The 16341-nt window shown below is 34.9% G+C and overlaps 1 protein-coding gene across 3 annotated transcripts in view; it reads left to right on the forward strand.

The window, feature by feature from the left end:
- The window catches only part of LOC144980938 (DNA polymerase alpha catalytic subunit-like), a 68573-nt gene extending 53157 nt beyond the window's left edge, over positions 1 to 15416 (forward strand). For 2 of the 3 annotated variants that reach the window (XM_078928918.1, XM_078928917.1), the window contains 7 exons: positions 658 to 733; positions 3828 to 3926; positions 5818 to 5996; positions 7805 to 7936; positions 8604 to 8720; positions 9193 to 9286; positions 12459 to 15416. In XM_078928918.1, coding sequence (XP_078785044.1) covers positions 658 to 733; positions 3828 to 3926; positions 5818 to 5996; positions 7805 to 7936; positions 8604 to 8720; positions 9193 to 9286; positions 12459 to 12634 — 873 coding nt within the window. In that variant the 3' untranslated portion in view covers positions 12635 to 15416. Of the gene's footprint in view, positions 1 to 657; positions 734 to 3827; positions 3927 to 5817; positions 5997 to 7804; positions 7937 to 8603; positions 8820 to 9192; positions 9287 to 12458 lie in introns of all 3 variants that reach the window. The other variant, XR_013646989.1, reaches the window with a different exon arrangement.
- The last annotated feature ends 925 nt before the right edge of the window (positions 15417 to 16341 follow it).

A 16341-nucleotide genomic window follows, 5' to 3' on the forward strand; every position in this document is an offset into this window, starting at 1 on the left:
GAGAAATAAAAGGCATAACTCTCGTATCAATAATAATGAGAAATAAAGGGCATAAAGAAGTGCAAGATGAGAAAATAGAATAAAAATATCACGATGTCAAGACCCAATTGGTGCTGCACCCACCACTGAGAGAGTTTAGTGAGGTTAGCTAGTGAGTGCACAAGTACTAAGCCACTTGTCTCCCTGACACTGTGATATTTTAAATTTTTTTTACATCCTGCATTTTAAAAATTCCCTTTATTTCTTATCACTCCTAAAAACAAGATAAATGGTAAAATATAAGATTTCATAAATCATTGAAAAATGTATCAGCCATCCCTACTATTTTTTTTCTCCCCTCTCTTCTTTTTGATTTAAAAAAGAACTGGTGATTTCCTCTTAAAATGGAGAATAAGAAAATGTTAGTTTTTTTAAATCGAGTTTATACAGTAAATTTAAAGATAAGCTATTTCATTTTAAGCAAAAAATGGTAAACTAGTACTTTGTTTTATTGATTTAATATGAATTAGATAAATGATAAATGATTTTTTTTCTTTTAATAAAAAAAAAACAAACAAAACTTTTGATCAGATATGTTACAGTCTGAGAACAAATGCTAAGTTGTAAATGACGATTTAGAGAAAACATTGACTGCAATGACCCTCATTTCCTTTACAGGATGGATCAACCTTGTCTGCAACTCAGCGTGCTTATCATCCTGAAGAGCTGAATAAACAAGACAACCTCAAAATTGGTATTTCTCTCTCTTATTTGTTTTCATTATTGATTTATTTTAAGATCAAAGTTTAAGAGGTTTTCTTGAGCTTTTAAAAGAAAAGTATTGTTTTTTTGTTGTTGTAAGTTTGGTTAGAAAGCCATGGACTGAAACAGATGGCAGGTGCTCGTGGAGCCCTATGTTCCACGGATTAATGAGAGGGGCAGATATGACAACAGGGCCATCAAAACTGGCCAGTGAGAGGTCAAGTGCCGCCATTTTCCATTTTTATGCAACTAGGGGCGCTGTGTGATTTAGTCTCTATTTTAATTACTTTGATTGAACTCGATTAACCTTGATTTGTTGACGGAAAATAGAAAAAAAGGTCAGGTTTATGATGATAAACTAAATTAGAATTAGAAATATTAAACTTCGTTTTTACATGTACATTTTAGGCTCTGTTCCATTGATCAGGTTTATTTTAATAACAATGATAGAATAGAAATTAAACATATCGACAAATAGACAAAAGAGATGGGGACTTGTTTACTTTGATCTATCTATCTATCTATCTATCTATCTATCTATCTATCTATCTATCTATCTATCTATCTATCTATCTATCTATCTATCTATTTATCCATCCATCCATCCAACCATCCATCCATCCATCCATCTATCTACACACATATCTATTTACTAGTAAAAAGCCCGCAATTTCGTGGGGAAAGAACTATTTTCATTCGATATTGCCAGAATCATTTTCTTGATTAGCTTGATTACGATTAGATGCACATTTTAATCGATGTGCTTGTCGTCAGTGCCATGCTTTATTCGGCATGATTTTAGTTTATCAGTCAGTAGATATCAATATCAATAAGTCGCCAGTCTTTACCACGCTTTACTTGGGAGTGCTTTGCACCACCTTCAATACTTCACAAATTAAAATGGCGGCCGAGAATCAAAACAATGGTCAAATTAGGACATTTTAAACTTTCACAAATCTATCAAGGTTTGTTCTAGAGTTTTTAAAACTCTTTTATATGATGACAAATTGAATAAATAAACGCCTGACAAAAGATCAACGGTGAAAATACAAATTGAATGAATACTGGGGATGTAGAAGCTTTCGGAATGTCTCCCCTTTACATAACTTATGTGAGGTCAAATGAAAATCTGAAACGGACACGAAAAATATCATGTCCCCGAATCTGTCTACTTTTGGTTTGTTCGGGCCAGAAGCTAGACAGATCCAATTGACAGTTTGCCGACAACGTTTAACTAAATATTTCCCAGGGCAATAATTATCACATCGATGGCATAAAAACGACAGTAATATCAGCAGTAATATTCGTTGATGTTGTTAATCTGTGAAACTTGTTTAAAATTTCTGTAAATCCGAATACCGTCATGTGATCAAGTGAATTATATCACTATGAATGCCACGATTTGCTGAAAAATGCCAATCTGACAGTTACTAGCAAACACACACCCCGCTCTCCCCCCCTTTTGCTCAGGAATTTCTCTACTTGATGGACACCCCCCCCCCCCTTTTTTTTTTTCTTCCAGGCAACCACATTCCAAAACACACACACACACATATGTATACACCACACACACACACACACACACACACACACACACACACACACACACACATAAACATACACGCAATGAGAACACACTACTACATAACACTGATCACCGCTAAATCAACACAAAGGAAGTAAGGACTCTACTGGACAGATAGAGTTGAGGGTGTGGTCATAAGGTGTTAGTGTCTTCGGTAAATTTTTTATGATATCTGTTTGACTTAACGAACTTTCAAACTGACTTTAAATTATAAAAGGAAATCAAGTTATCTGTTTATCTATCTGTAAAAAATACATTTCTATTTTTCAAATCTTTCAGTAGAGTTGTGCGCCGTATCAATTTTTTTATTGACTCAAATAAGCACAATGTTCTCCACAAGGCTATATTTTTTAAAGAAAGGATCTATCTATCTATCTATCTATCTATCTATCTATCTATCTATCTATCTATCTATCAATCTATCTATCTATCAATCTATCTATCTATCTATCTATCTATCTATCTATCTATCTATCTATCTATCTATCTATCTATCTATCTATCTATCTATCTATCTATCTATCTATCTATCTGTCTATCTAAGCCCTCCCAAGCTGATTCTTGATGACATGTGTCCAAATAAGTTTACCATCCCTGGAACGACAGTGGTTCACACAATTCTTTGATTTTATTTATACCACCATTAATCGACTGTACGCATATTAATGAATGGACTCGCTTCTTTGAACCTGCTGTTTGGATTTGCTTGTTCATTTGACACATACCTGTTTTATGACACAATGTTGTTATTAGTAGGAATGGCTTAAAAGTGAGGAGAATGTGGGAATTCCTTTCAACTTTTCGGACCTGTTGATTTCTAACATGACAGTACCATAGGAACACGAAGTTTGGTCATTATTCAAATATTATGTACATTGAGTAGCACAGTCTCTCTCTCTCTCTCTCTCTCTCTCTCTCTCTCTCTCTCTCTCTCTCTCTCTCTCTCTCTCTCTCTCTCTCTCTCTCTCAAGCAGTTTTAAGTGAGGCCAACGATAGAGTGAGTGACAAGATTGGGAAATCACAAAGATAGTGTCTTTTTATAATGCATTTGAATAAATTAACCCCAACCATCGTCAGTGTGAATAAATACTTGGCGATGGACATTGATGGATACTGTAAAAGTATAAGAGCAAATAATTATGCTTTCTTGGTGACTTGTACAGCATGAAATGAAAATGTTGTTCTTTACTGTCAGTGTTACTACTACTACTACTACTACTACTATTACTACTACTACTACTACTACTACTACTACTACTACTACTACTTCTACTACTACTACTACTACTACTACTACTACTACTACTACTACTACTACTACTACTACTACTACTACTACTACTACTACTACTACTACTACTACTACTACTACTACTACTACTACTACTACTTCTACTACTACTACTACTACTACTACTACTACTACTACTACTACTACTACTACTACTACTACTACTACTACTACTACTACTACTTTTTGCATTGATGTTTATTTTGGCAGATTGCAAATACTACTTGGCACACCAGATTCATCCTGTGGTTGCCAGATTGTGTGATCCTATTGAGGGCACGGACAGTGCAAGGATTGCTGAATGTCTAGGTTTGGAAGTTAATTAGTGTCCTTTCATTTCTTAACAATGATAATAATACTTGTATTATAATAATATCAATAGATGATGACGATGATGATGATAATGATGATGATGATGATGATGATGATGATGATGACGATAATAATAATAATAATAATAATAATAATAATAATAATAACAATAATAATAATAATAACGATAATAATTGAGGGGAAAAGTTTATACATTTGTTGTAAGACCAGCAATGTTGTATGGAACAAGATAAAGAAGTTGAGGTAGCAAAAATGAAGATGTTGAGATGGCCACTTGACTGGACATGAAAAGATGAAATGAACGGATTCATAAGTTGATTGAAGTGAAGAATGTATCGATAAAGATGAGAGAAGATGGATTGAAATGGTTTTGGACACGTAAAGAGACGAGAGAGGGAATACACGGGGAAAGAAAGTATTAGATACATAATTAGCGGGAAAAAGAAAAAAAGGACACTCGTAGACTAGATCGATGGATAGGGTAAAGAACTATATGAAAGAACTGGGCCTGGAGGAAGATGATGCAATGAATTGAGATACATGGAGATGTGGCATTCATTATAGCAACCCTGCAAAATGCGGGATAAGCTGAAAGAAGAAGAAGTTATAATACTAATAATAATAATAATAATAATAATAATAATAATAATAATAATACACCGTAAGCCGCTTTTTACCTTTGTTTTGGAAGGTCAAAGGTATTGATAGTGTTTTCAGGATGTATTTAAAAATAAAAAAAAGATTTAAGCAATCACATTAACATAAACCGATGAGTCATGTGGAAGTGAAGCAATTCTCATGAATATATTTGATGATTGCTGAGGAAGATATAGGTTTTAATTTGAAACCTTTTGCTCTATTGATCTGATTGAAATTTCACATATTACAAAAAAAAAAAAAAAAAAAAAGCCTATAATTAATGTTTCTATATAAAAGAGAGGGTGTTCTACAAAAAAAAAAAAAAAAAAAGAATTTGTTTTTAAATAAAAACAATTGAATTTTTGTTTGAGATTCAATTTTTTAGAAGCAGTAAAGTAGATAGATGGTTCATACACATATCTCAAAATTGCATTTTCCAAAGTGTTACAGTCCATATTATCTTGTCACATAAATTTACAAATTGACCTTCAACCTCATTTATGCACACTTATACACTTCTTCTACTTTGAACAGTCCATCATTTACACCTGTGAAATATCTGGATGGGGTCTTTTGACCTCCCATGGTGGATCGGAAGTTATTTTTTTTTACCCACTTGCTGTGTCTTCTATTTCCTTTTTTCTGTTTACTGAGTTGCTTTTTGTTTTTGTCTTGGCATGGGATTGTTTGGTTTTGTCCTGGCCCTTACCCGGAGTCCTTGACTGAGACTGAGAGGGAAACAGTCAAATGTATTGTATTAGTTTTGGGAGATGATATTTTTTTCCTTGCAAATCATCTCTGTTATTTACCTTTACATTTTTTGTGTAAAATATATATTGGTTTTTAAACATGTGTTTTTATCTTCGTTGGGACCTGTGCTGGTGTCTGGGTGATCTCAAACGAAGTACACTGTTATTGTGCTCTCAGAATCTACATCTGTTCCCTATTTGAACCAATTCCCCTTTACCTTACTTTTTCTCGTGTGCTTTCAATTGTAAATCTATCTTTTTTTTATTATCCCATTTCCTTCATTTTACTGACCTAAATGTGTCACAAGTGCTTGTTAACACATTATAAACAACAACAACAGATTAAAAAAAACAAACCCAAAAAAACAAGTGAAATATTGTTTGAAAAGGTGCCTTATCCAGGGAAGTTATATTGGTCATGGTTGCCATGGTTGCCCATTATGTCAATTTTTTTACAACTCTTATCCATTTTCCCTCAGGTTTGGATCCATCTGGTTACCGGCAAGCTGCTCGTCAAGAAGAGAATGAAGAGGAAGATTTGGTAACCTTACAGCTGACAATGGAAGAACGATTTCAGGATTGCGATCGCATCACCTTCAACTGTCCCTCGCCAAAGTGTGGAAGGCAGATTGTGCTGGATTCTGCTTTTATTGGAAAGGTGTGTGATTTATAAATGATGATGATAACTAGAGCATTTATAAGGCATAATACCCACTAAACGTGCTCAAAGCGCTTTAAAAGGGTCCCTAGCCAACAGCAACACTAAACATGCAGGATGAGACATGACACCTGTTAGGCGATTGTTTTTCCATCAGGACAACATTGTTAACGGCCAAATACTCATTTTACACCCGATTGCAGTGAGAGAATGTGAGAAAAGAGCATTTTCACCTTTTGCAGTCTCTTAGAGCTGCAAATTTTCAAGACTGATTGCATCACCTTTAACTGTCTCCACACCAAAGTGTGGAAGGCAGATTGTGCTGGATTCTGGCTTTATTGGAAAGGTGTGCTATGTATAAATAATTAAAATAGTAATAATAATAACTAGAGCATTTATATAGTGCAATATCCACCAAACATGCTCAAAGCACTTTACAATGGTACTTAGCCAACAGCAATGCTAAACATGTGTCATGGTCTGATGAGCACTCAAGAGTGAACTTGACTACATTTATAAAATAAATATGTGATATATAAGGTCCGTCAGAATTGAGAATATCAACTGAGCTATTGGGACCCCACCATTTTAATGGCAACAGTGGATTTCTTTTTAAATCATAATTTTTCCAAATATTTATCTGGTTCTCTAGACACCTGTTTTCATCAATTGGGACTCTGGACTTTGATGGGTGAAGTGTTTCTAAACACAGTAAAATTATTGATCTTTTCTAATTTGATCATCTATCTGCTTCCTTAATAATGATAAAATAAAATAAAATAAAAGATGAGATAGGATTTATTAGTCTTTTATGGAGATTATTATTTCATATGTCACCCACTGTCTCAGAACAGTGTTATCTTGGGGTGAACAAAGTGCTGGATATTGAATTTCTAACCACAAATATAAAACTAGGGGTTACTTTCACTTCGTTATGGACTATGGCTTTAAATTTGAGATATTTTTGGGTTGTATTTATAAGCTGAATAACCACTAGGTTTTGGTAAAAAAGATATTGTAGCCTGATTTCTAAAGTAAAAATCAAAACAAAACAACACTTTCTGGCCTTTTATTTGAATAACATTGTATGTAGGCCTTTAAGATGTGGAAAGGACAATTCATTAAATGTTTACAAAAAGTAAATGTATGTCTAATGATAAGAATGGATTTATACTAGTAATAGCAATATATTACATAATACTAATACAAAACTATGTTCCTTGTTATTTTTACACTTTGCTTGTGTTCGATCGATCGATAGACCGAGACATTTTCCTCCTTTTAGACAAATTGCTATTATCATCACTGAATAAAAAACACTCACCAAAATAAGGATGGGATTGAATATACTTTCTTGATCTGTTATAGAGATTATTATTTCGTATCAATCACCAGAGTATATTACAAACAATTCAACATTTTGGTCATGTATTATTTAACTCAAAGAATTAAAATAAAGGCCTTAACAACAAGGGTTCTAAGATAATACATTTCTTAAAATATTAATTACAGAATCAGACTATTAATTCTGCTAATTAAGTCTAATCATCTGCAGGATATATCACTCTGACGTTTTAAAAAAGATGACAAAATGCGTTTCATGTCATCGAGTGTCCTCATTAGGTATTTAAAAAAACAGCTTCAGGTAAATTAATGAATCAGTTCATGCTCCAGAGAGAATATCACTTCATCCAAACGGCAGGGTAAGAAATTCTCTTCCAAAATACTCCTATTAGCCTTCCCCCCCCCCCCCCTCCCCCCCACATTCCCAATGTACACATTTTATTTATACATTAATATTTCACCAGGACTCTAACCTGACCCCTGCATTACAAGCATGCCCTAACCCAGACTGTCAGGAACCATTGTGGACCATGAAGAACAAACTCAAGAATCTTGTACAACTAAAGATTCACAAATTTGTCAACAAATATTATCAAGTAAGCTAGTTTTTGTTTTGTTTGTTTCAGTTGCCATGCCTTTTTGTGTGTTTGATTATAATCTCTGAATGTAGATATATTGCTTTACTTTTGAATACCTGTCGTCACATGTTAATTAAAGGTAATAGATTTTTATGACACTATTTCTAATGCCACAGTGAGAATATATTAAAACATATAAATAATTGGGTTTTTTTTTCAAGCATATGTTTGTGAGATTTTCTGCATCCTTTGCCCTGAGCTTTCTCAGTATGCTTTATAGCCATAAAGAGTGGCTGCAGATTGGAGCAAGACATCGGATAAACCTGCGTTGCATTTTCATGTTTTGTTTGTTTGTTGGGATTGGGCTTGGAGGACACATTTTTCTCTTTGATTTGTACCAGTGATAGTTTGTTATGGGAATAGAACGAAAATAAGAATGTTAGGTGAACATTTCTTACCACCTGTCTTAGATAGATAAATTACAAATATATTGGATGTTACCTAGGTTCCTTGTCTAGCTTTTTCAAGGTAAATGGGTAGAAATGAAGAAAAAAAAAACTATCGTTCATGCAAACATTAAAGTGTTAATGAAATTAAAATACATTTGATTGTTATTATCTTTTTTGTTTTTAAAATGATCCTCAACTATTTGTATTATGAAATACGTCATCATCAATTATTGCAGGGCTGGTTGAAGTGTGAGGACATGGAATGCAGTGCTAGGATTGACAGAGTTCCATTGGTAGTTCAGAGAGGTCATCCAGTGTGCCCGACCTGTAACAGAGGTGTACTCAGACCAGAGGTAGCTAAATGAATCTTATTGTTAGTGCTAACAATGCAGCCATGCAACAGCAACATTCTGTATGATAGAGAAAATAGACTCCGATAAAATACAAAAGAGGCACAAAACTATTCATCATTACTCAACTTTAATTAGACTAATGTTGTGTTTCTGAGACTTCTAAATTTTTATATATATTCAGTAACCTTTAACACCTTTTTCTATAACTTCAGAGAATCATTCCAATGCCAAATGAAATGAAAATATATTCTTGTCACCTAATTTCGGTCATATAATGTTTTATCATTGTATGTATGAAGGAGTGATATTAATAAATTCTTATAGTTTAGATCAATATGTATATTTTACTTATAATACAGTGCAGAGTTAATTTTTAACATTTAAGAATTATTTTTTTTTCAATCTAGTGATTTGTGAAAGTCAGAAGAAAAATAAGGTGTTTATAAATGATATATTCTTTTCCCATTTCCAGTACACAGACTCTGCCCTCTACACCCAGATCTGTTACTTTGAATATGTCTTTGATTTCAACAAGGCCTGTTCTTACCTCAATGATGTGGAAAAAGGTACAATCGAAATGTTTAATTTCTCTTTATAAAAACGTAAAATATGTCAGTTTTATTTAAACTCATACAAATTTCAGGATGGTCACAAAGCCAAGCATAAAATTCAAATTACCATCAGGAGACATTTTGAAAAAAGATCACACTTGAAGGGGAATTATTTTAATGGATTTTCTTTTTATATGGAAATGGAAGCAGCGGTAGATTTTTAAGTCTGTAAGGCCTTTAGACAAATGAAAGACTGAAAATAGAATTTTTTAAATTGAAAAAAAATAATAAGAATGCTAAAGTATAAAACACTGCCATAAACACTACTCAACCAACTCGCGATCATACGGTGGTACACTGCTAACATCCGATCACAAACTTGTAAAAACGAATTTCAACATAAATGTGTACAGACAACGAAGACAGAAAGGTAAAACGGCAGTCAAAATAAACACGGCAAAAATAGTAAATGAGCGAGAATGTCGCATTCATTACCAATATGAACTTAACTCAAGTCTATGGAAAAGAAAGCAAAACAGCAATCCAAACAATGAATGGAAAGAGACGCAAGCGGCAATGAAATATGCGGGGAAGAAAGTGCAGGCTCTATTAATACAACTAAGAACAAACCAAATCGAACGCCTAACATCGCTATTAACGATCTATCGCGGCAACAAAAAGAACTTAGGATCAGGATACAAAACACGAAAGACTCGGAAGAAATAATAAACCTGAAAACGGAACGAAACAAAATACTGCATTCAATTCGATCACTTACAATAAAACACAGAAACGAGGAATTAGACAAAAAAGTGGAAGACAGAGAAAAGTCCAAAAATAACGCATCGTCTATGTTCAAAGCGACGAAATCTCTGAACCGAAAACCATTCGAGAACCCAAAACTACAGGATAAATTTGGCAAACAGACAACAAATCCCAACGATATCCTTGACATTGTAACTGACCACTTCCAGCAGAAATTTCACAAACAAGTCTCACAAATATCGCCCTTCTCAGGAAACCCTAGAGACCTAAACAACCGCATCACAACAACTGAAGTTAGAAATAGCATAAAGTGCCTAAACAATAACAGATCCCCAGGCGAAGATGAAATTCCCGCTGAATTGCTGAAATGCGGTACCCTCTCCCTGGATCTGAGCATTGCAAACATAATGAACAAAACATTCTCAACACACAAAGACTGGGACATAAACAGCGGTGTCCTAATTACAATACAAAAACCAGGAAAAACGAAAGGACCCGTAAACAACCTGTGCCCAATAACATTACTGAATACCATAAGAAAATCACTGTCAACTATTGTCCTCAACAGAATTAGACCGAAAATAGAAAAATATCTATCACATAGCCAAAGCGGGTTTCGCCAAGACCGAAGCACATTGGACGTTGTATGGACACATAAATGGTTGGCAGCAAAGGCACTCAAAGAAAACATATCCATAACAATAACCGGAATCGATATGTCCGCAGCCTTTGATACGATCGACAGAGGAAAACTTTTGGAGATATTAACAGACATAGTAGACGAAGACGAGCTCCGAATAATCCGATTTCTCCTCAGCAACACAAAGATACAACCAAGGATATACGGGGCCACAAAACAGACGCAGATCGAAAGTAACATCGGGACCCCCCAAGGAGATAGTCTGAGCCCGATTCTGTTCACAATATACTTAGAACACGCTCTGAAAGAAGTTCGAAAAGTCATTCCAAAACCAACGACTCATATTGAGAATGCAATCCCTAGAGAAATCGCCTATGCAGATGATGTCGATTTTATTGGATCAACACCAGCAAATATAGACATCATACAAAATACCCTCATGAAATATAACCTCCAAGTCAATGCCAATAAAACCGAATTTACAACAATATCGACGAACAAAGAGGAATGGAAAAGAACAAAGAAAGTCGGCTCACTAATTGGAGACACCGAGGATGTACAAAGAAGAAAACAGCTATCAAACGCCGCACTCAGTAAACTCACCAATGTATGGATTAGAGGTGACAAAATAAAGAGAAAAACCAAACTGAAACTGTACCGTGCTCTTGTAAAACCGGTACTACTGTATAACTGCGACACTTGGGCGTTGACAAAATCCGAAGAAGAACATCTGGATGCCTTCCATCGCACACAGCTAAGAAGGGTACTGGACATCAAATACCCAAAAAAGATCTCAAATGAATCACTCTATAAGATCACAAAAGAAAGACCAATCTCCCTTGACATTTTACAACAACGATGGCAACTTTTCGGTCACATACTACGCAGGGACAAAAACATACCAGCTAACCAAGCCATGTCGGGATACTTCCAAAAACACGGGAACCTTTTCAGAGGAAGACCGATCACAACACTCCCTGTGATCCTAAACAAAAACCTCACAACACTTGGACAAAGCATTAGTCTCATAACGGCAGGGGACCTTGAAAATCCGAGAACCCTAGCAGAGGACCAGCAATATTGGAGACACCTCACACAGGAAATACTGGAAACAGCCAAGGCGACCCGATCTTTCGGTCGAGACGCGAAAGGCATCTAAGTCCAGTAAGTCAAGTATAAAACAACATCCACTGAAATGTGCTCAAAGCACTGAATCAGGAGGTCCTAACCACAATTCTTATTAGGATGAACCTAGACAAACTTGAAATAAGTAAAGACCTGTATTTTGCGGAAACTAGAAAAGTGAAGCTTATTGTAAACTTTGTTGTAATGTAGACATTAAAACAATGGGAAGACTATCATGAAATGGGCAAGTTATCTTGTTGAATGTCAGTGTTTAAAGAGTAGATAAGGCTTTCTTTGGGTCTGAGTTGCACACCGATTCCAAAATCTAGCTGAATCTGTGCACACCTTTGAAAATCTTGAAATACCCTGAAAAAACTTGGGAATTTGTTTTTAGCTGATTAGTGGGAACCCTTTTGGAATAATGGAGGACATATAATATAAATTAAAATATTTAGTGAATCTTGAGATATTGATAGTGTTTAAAAAAAGGATGTGAGATCTGATAAACGACAAAGAATGGGCTAAGATAACCTGTATTTCTTTGATTTGGTTTATGGCACTTTCGTTCACACCACTACTCAGACCAAATAAAACTATTTTGATTCCCCCCCCCCCCCCCAACTCCCCTGTTGTTTTTTCTTTAAAAATCTTTCTCAGCTCAAGTCCGCAAAGTCCATCCAGAAATTGTCGAGACATACAGACAGCTGAAGCAAGTTGCTAAACGCTGGCTGGACAACAGTGCTTACTCCAATGTTGATTTGGGCAAACTATTCTGTGGCCTTGGACTGGCACGTCTGCATCAACCCACTGCCATGACAATCAAAGTTGAATAGTTGTCACAATTGACTGACTTTAGACAGAGATAGATAATTTATCCTATTGGACTATAATAATAAAATAATAAGTTTATGAAATGTTCCAATGTGCATAATGGAAGCAAAAAAGGTATACGTCTTGCTGTGCTGTAAATTGTTGTGGGTGGAATTCCCGGTTTGGCCCAGGAACGCTGGCTCCCCTAGACTGATGGATTCTTCATTGGTCCACACTCTTGCTGTCTCTTCTAGTTTCTTCAGTCATTTGTCGAGTCCATGTGGCTTTGTGTCCTTGTTCTGGAATGGGGCCATTTGATTTTGCCAGGAGTCTTTTACTGAGAGGGAAACTGTCAGATTACTCTCCCCTTCTCCTCTTCCCCTTCCTCGTCGTCCACCACCACCTACACTACCACCACCACCACCGCCACCACCTCCTCCTCCTCCTCCTCCTCCTCCTCCTCCTCCTCCTCCCCCTTTTTTTCTTCTTCTTCTTCTTCTTCTTCTTCTTCTTCTTCTTCTTCTTCTTCTTCTTCTTCTTCTTCTTCTTCTTCTTCTTCTTCTTCTTCTTCTTCTTCTTCTTCTTCTTCTTCTTCTTCTTCTTCTGCTTCTTTTTCTTCTTCTTCTTCTTCTTCTTCTTCTTCTTCTTCTTCTTCTTCTTCTTCTTCTTCTTCTTCTTCTTCTTCTTCTTCTTCTCTTCTTCCTCCTCCTCCTCCTCCTCCTCCTCCTCCTCCTCCTCCTCCTTCTGTTTGAAGACCAAACTATATTTTTCAAAAGAAATTAGCAACAAAAAAGAAATTGATGAATTGTTGAACTTATGAAAATGAGCCTTACTGCTAAGGGGTTGGTAATGGATACAAAGTAATAGCAAGAGATGAAGAAGATGAAGGCTGTCAGATTCCCATGATTATCTGACAAAGTATGTATGAAACAATGCCAGACATTGCCCTGATTTGTCACTTTAATGCTTTCGGATTCCACTGCCTGAGAGATAATTTTTCTCTCTTGCAAATCATCTCTCCATTGCATTATGTTCTTGTTAGATATTTAAAATTTTGTAAACTTGTGAGTGTATATGCACAATGTAATGTCTCTATTATGATAATCATTTTAGCGACATTCCCTCAATAATGACATGGTGATTTTTGGCCAATGATGTCCCACACTTGTATGACATGTAGCGCAAATGAAAATGAATTAGTGCATTCCCTCAATAGTGACATGGCCAGCTCCCGATTTTTTGAATGGATATATAGTTAGTAATAGTAATAAAAATTCACTATAGCGACATACATTTTAGCAAAAATCCTAAATAGCAACATTGAAATTCCTGGTTTGATGAAATTGCTAGCTGTTTTACCAATGAAATTTGTCTTCATAGCCTATGAAAAATGCTTGATTTTTGGCCAATGATATCCCACACTTGTACGACATAAAGCAAATGAAAATCGCTTACTCTCTGACCAATGATATCCCATACTCACACGACTTGTAGCCAACGAGAATGCTTGCTTTCCAACCAATGAATGCTCTTGATAGGCCTAACAATGGACTGATGAATGATGGTGTGTAAGGTCATCTCCTCCAGACAAAGACAGATGGTGATCAATGACTTCTTCACAAAACATGGATAAGAAAGTCACCGGGATAAAAAAAAGAAGAAAAAATCAAAACAAAGAAACAAAAACAAAAAACAACAGAATTTTTTATGTGGCTGTGAATGCATTTGCTTTACATGCCAGTCTATAACCTGGATAAACTACAGAGGGACAATGTTATGCCTCTCTCTCTCCCCCCTCCCCCCTCTTTAAAAAATTTTTTTTTAACGACAACTCTCTATAATGACATTTTATTCCGGTCCTGACAATATCGTTATAGAGAGGTTGCACTGTTGCATTGAGTCTCTTTTGGCTTGATCTGGTGTGTCATTGAGGGACTTTTAAATTTTAAGTAGTTTCAGTTTCAGACTAGACACAAAGGTAGACTCTTGGATTTACTTCTGATTTCTGTTGAATTTGTCCCCTTTGTCTTTATATCTCAATCCTTTGTTCCACCATCTTCTTTTTTACTATGTTGAAATTACCTTAAAGTGTTGCAAGCAACATAAAACCTTTAAAAAATAAACATTTTGGTGTAGATGCATTGTAGATGTGAAACTTAGGTCTTTTTTTCTTTCTAAATTAAAAAAAGAAAAAATGATTTAAAAAGGGAAAAGAATTAAGATGAAATTAACAAGAAAGAGAATGCAGGATCATCGCCCAAAATTACACGCAAAAAAAATATGTTTCTACTGCCTTGATGATGTACAGTTCAATATGTTATGGTTTATAAGGGAAACTTGTTGTTAAGTAGTTATGGAATTTATGTGATACTCTGTTATTTCTGTGTTTCTGTGTTAAATATACTATCTTGTTGACTGTTGCATGAAGATTTTGAAGAGATCCAATCATAGTTATGGGCTTTCTGGGGCCAAATCTTTAAAATGATTAAGTTAAAGAATTTGATGTAAATGATATAGAATTTTTGTTTCATGTGTATATTTGTGCCGCCTATACTGTGTTCAGTTAATTATGTATCATGATTTTTATCATTCATGTGCAACATTGCCATTTATGATGATGCTGATATGTCGTTAATACATACATTAATAGATTTTGTGAATGTATCAATTTATGACTGATAATTAAATGTTGATATGAATGATATAATAATTGAGTAATAATGGTGATAATGAAACTTAATAATAATAATAACAGTTTTTGGCACTATTTCATGGAAATAAATACTGTTTTGTTGAATAACCTCATGTTTTAAGTTAGTCTGCATCTTTAAATATGTGGGTTTTTTTTTCAATTTCAAAACAAAAAGAGCTGATATAATAGGGATGGTCCATGTGAAGGTGAATTGCACCGTCCAATCGGGAAAAATGTGTCCAATGGAGAAACGTTGCCTAAAAGGATTACTTGGATCAATTAGAGTGTATTGAGTTATGTGACAGTTATTTCTTTATGAAAGAAAAATCTAATCTTTTTTCGAGGGATACAATGATTGCCACAAGGCTAAATCTTATGGATTTTTTAATAATCTGACATGGCGGTTTGAATCCCAAATTTTGCAAGCTAAAAACAGCAAAAATGGCAAAAAATTTGCAAACATTTTACAAAAAGTTGCGATTAATTTTCCTAAAAATAAAAAAAAACCCAATAATTCGTTCATGAAAGAAAAAGGTATTTGTTTGTTTTTAAGGGTTTCACGGCGCTTGCAACAAATGTAAGGTCATAGCAGCGCCAGTAAAAAGGAAGTAAATGGGATCTAGTAAAAAGTTCTAGAATTACAATTAAAGTACCCAAGAAAAAGGAAGAACACGCTATCAGTGTACTTATTTTGCTCAGGTCCCCCAGTGACGATAATGAAAATTTGTCAAAAAGGAAGAAAATCTACCGGCCCGTCAGTCAAACCCAAATCTAATGCAAATATAACATAGCTTTAGCTAGTCATAGTTATTTAATATATTATTAGTATTAGTTCTAAAGCACTTCTGATCATTAGACACATCCTGACCTTTTGCAAATATAATTTAATGAATTGTCATTTCCAAGTAAACATTTTAGAGGCCTATAACTATAATGTCGCCCACTTTATCAAGTGATTATGATAAACTTATGGCCAAAAGACCAGGAGGTATTTGTTTTTACATAACAAACCCGGTTAGTGTCTGTATTATTGCAACC

Source organism: Berghia stephanieae, chromosome 10 (genome assembly GCF_034508935.2).
Source record: "Berghia stephanieae isolate SIO BIC M18660-M18661 chromosome 10, UCSD_Bste_1.3, whole genome shotgun sequence".
Lineage (NCBI taxonomy): Eukaryota > Metazoa > Mollusca > Gastropoda > Nudibranchia > Aeolidiidae > Berghia > Berghia stephanieae.